Source organism: Otolemur garnettii, unplaced genomic scaffold (assembly GCF_000181295.1).
Source record: "Otolemur garnettii isolate 467f Iridium unplaced genomic scaffold, OtoGar3 scaffold00032, whole genome shotgun sequence".
NCBI classification, from domain to species: Eukaryota; Metazoa; Chordata; class Mammalia; order Primates; family Galagidae; genus Otolemur; species Otolemur garnettii.
In genome coordinates, this window is record NW_003852427.1 from 15,270,907 (window position 1) to 15,273,278 (window position 2,372).

Consider the following 2,372-nt stretch of genomic DNA (forward strand, 5'->3'; position numbering starts at 1 on the left):
AAGGAAATAAAAACAGGGTAAAGGGAAGAAGCAAGACTCAACAACTTCACAGACCTGATACAAAATTCAAGTGCTTAAAAAGTTTTTTTCTAAATCATAAAATGCACTACTAATCTCAATGAAATTTTCTTTTTTCCCACTATTTTCTATCTTTTTTTTTTTCAAAAGGAAACAAAACAATAAAACCTGTTTTGACTTAAGGACACTTGCTATTTATAAGTCAATGCCTGATATACTTTAAGAAATAGAAAGGCCTTCCTAACTCTAATAGCTAATTAATACAGTCCACTTTGGAAGACTCATCTGAAGAAACACAGGGTTTCATTTCTCACACAGATGTCAACTAATCTGTCTAACACTATAAACACAAATGTTTGCTCCCCTGGATATGCTCCTTGTTGTGTTCTGACCTAATTTTCTTGAGGAAAACATTGTATTTTATGTTCCCTTAGTAACTACTATGACTGAGACCTGCGTAGGTGGTCAAAATGTACTTACACAATTGCACACGAAGTCAGAATCAGATTTTCAAGGTTTTGAGACTTGTAATTTTCATTTACGTTCATTTTGTCTACGTGTTGATAAAAAAAATTCTTCCCAGGCTTTCATAAATAAGAAAATATTATTAGTGTTATTTGTCACGGGTATATTGTACCTGAATATTTTATCAGCTTGAAACAAATTCATAAAATTGTCATCATTGTCACAGAAAATAAAGCGTAGAAATAAATATTTTCTTTCACTTTTTCTTTCTTTTCTTCTTCAACCTATGTTTTAAGGCTCAGAGCAGATATTAAGAAATATCAACTTTTTTATAGAAAGTTTTCAAATGTTCGGCCCGAAGTGAAGTTGTTCTGTTAAAGTTACTTAAATATTCTTCTCATCTTGTCCAGCACCACTTCAGAGACATGTTCACGCCAGTCATCCACTGAAAAGAAAATCCGATTCAATGAGAAGTAAATAATTTAGGGATCTATGAAGGACACTGCAATGTATCTCGTTCCATTTTTAACAGGAAGTCCTTCATGCAAATGCGTGAGTCTCCCAGGATGCATGAAGCTCCAGCCTTTTCGTGGCGATTCAATCGAGCAATTGTACCTTAGAAATTTGCATCCGCCTCCCTAAAAAAATTAAAACAAAGAAATGTATGGGCTTATCACTTTTAATTTTTTAATCGGTGACAAAATTGAAATTATGACATCCAAGCAAAAGAACCTAAAGTAAAAATTCATCTTGATAATGGCACATTTCTTTTGGAAAAATCGAAAACAATGAATAACAATTACCTGAAAATCTTCTCCTACGTTATTCAGGGCGATGTTAATGGTGAAGGTGGAAGCATCGTGATGCGGGCGGAGAGAACGCTGTCTGTCGGGGGAGTATTTCACTACGAAATTTAGGAGTGCAAATCCCTGAGAAAGCAAGAGAAGCCAGTGATTTGCTCATCACTAAAAACATAAAAAGAAACACATTTGTGTACAAATTAGCAGGAAGCAGGCCGAAGGGGTGGGAGGATAACTACCTTTGTGTAATAGCCTGCGAAGACCTTCAGTGTAACCGGTGCAATAAATTCCCGGATGAAATGAAGCCACACGCTCTCCAGCCCGACTTGCTTCATGTGGATATCATCAGTTGGGACATTTTCATAACCACCAGATATACGGCTATCCTAGAAACATAATACATGTTTTAATTTTATAATTAAACAATCATAAAGTGTAATCCATGTCCAATTCACATTTATATGATGGCATTTTTTTAAAACACAGATCGTAATAGACAATAAAAAATAACAGTTGTACAATTATGGTGTTCCATCTGCTACAACTGTAAAACTACTCAAAATAACGTTGGTAATGTGGCTTTGCAAAGGTACCAATGATGACGCAAAGCGTGTCCGTCAGCAGACTCCTTTCCTACTTAGTGAATGTATGCGTGAAGTTTAATTATCAGGTATCTAAAGCTGACTTCCTAATCCCCCACAGCCCCCCTAAAAGATGAAAATACCTGAATTACCTTTCAGTGACCCTTCAGGCATCTTAGCTGCTTCATGATTATGCAGCCCCCATTTCTGATCTTTGGATTACAACCACTGAAAACAAGTTGTCCTTGCTATTTCTTATTTCTATTTTGTGACACCCAAAGTCTTTCAATGATCACTTTTCATTATTCTACAACCTACTGGCTTCAAGTTCTTCTTTATACTTTGAACCTCCTTCTCCATCAGCAGCTAACTACCTGGGCTAAATAATGGCAGTGATATCCTTCTCAGAGGATAACTTCTTATTTGTGGGTTCTCAGAGGATAACTTCTTCTAAGACTTTAACAAGGAAAGCGAATGCAAACTCAGTGACACCAAAAGCTCGCAAATA

At 35.9% G+C, this 2,372-nt stretch overlaps 1 protein-coding gene across 1 annotated transcript in view; it reads right to left on the reverse strand.

Moving 5' to 3' along the window:
• Positions 1-649: 649 nt before the first annotated feature.
• Positions 650-2,372, reverse strand: part of PLOD2 (procollagen-lysine,2-oxoglutarate 5-dioxygenase 2) — an 80,853-nt gene continuing 79,130 nt past the window's right edge. Inside the window, exons 17-19 of the mRNA XM_012804916.2 lie at positions 1,523-1,669; positions 1,287-1,412; positions 650-1,121 (exon numbers count right to left, since the gene is read on the reverse strand). Coding sequence (XP_012660370.2) covers positions 966-1,121; positions 1,287-1,412; positions 1,523-1,669 — 429 coding nt within the window. The 3' untranslated portion in view covers positions 650-965. The remainder of the gene's footprint in view (positions 1,122-1,286; positions 1,413-1,522; positions 1,670-2,372) is intronic.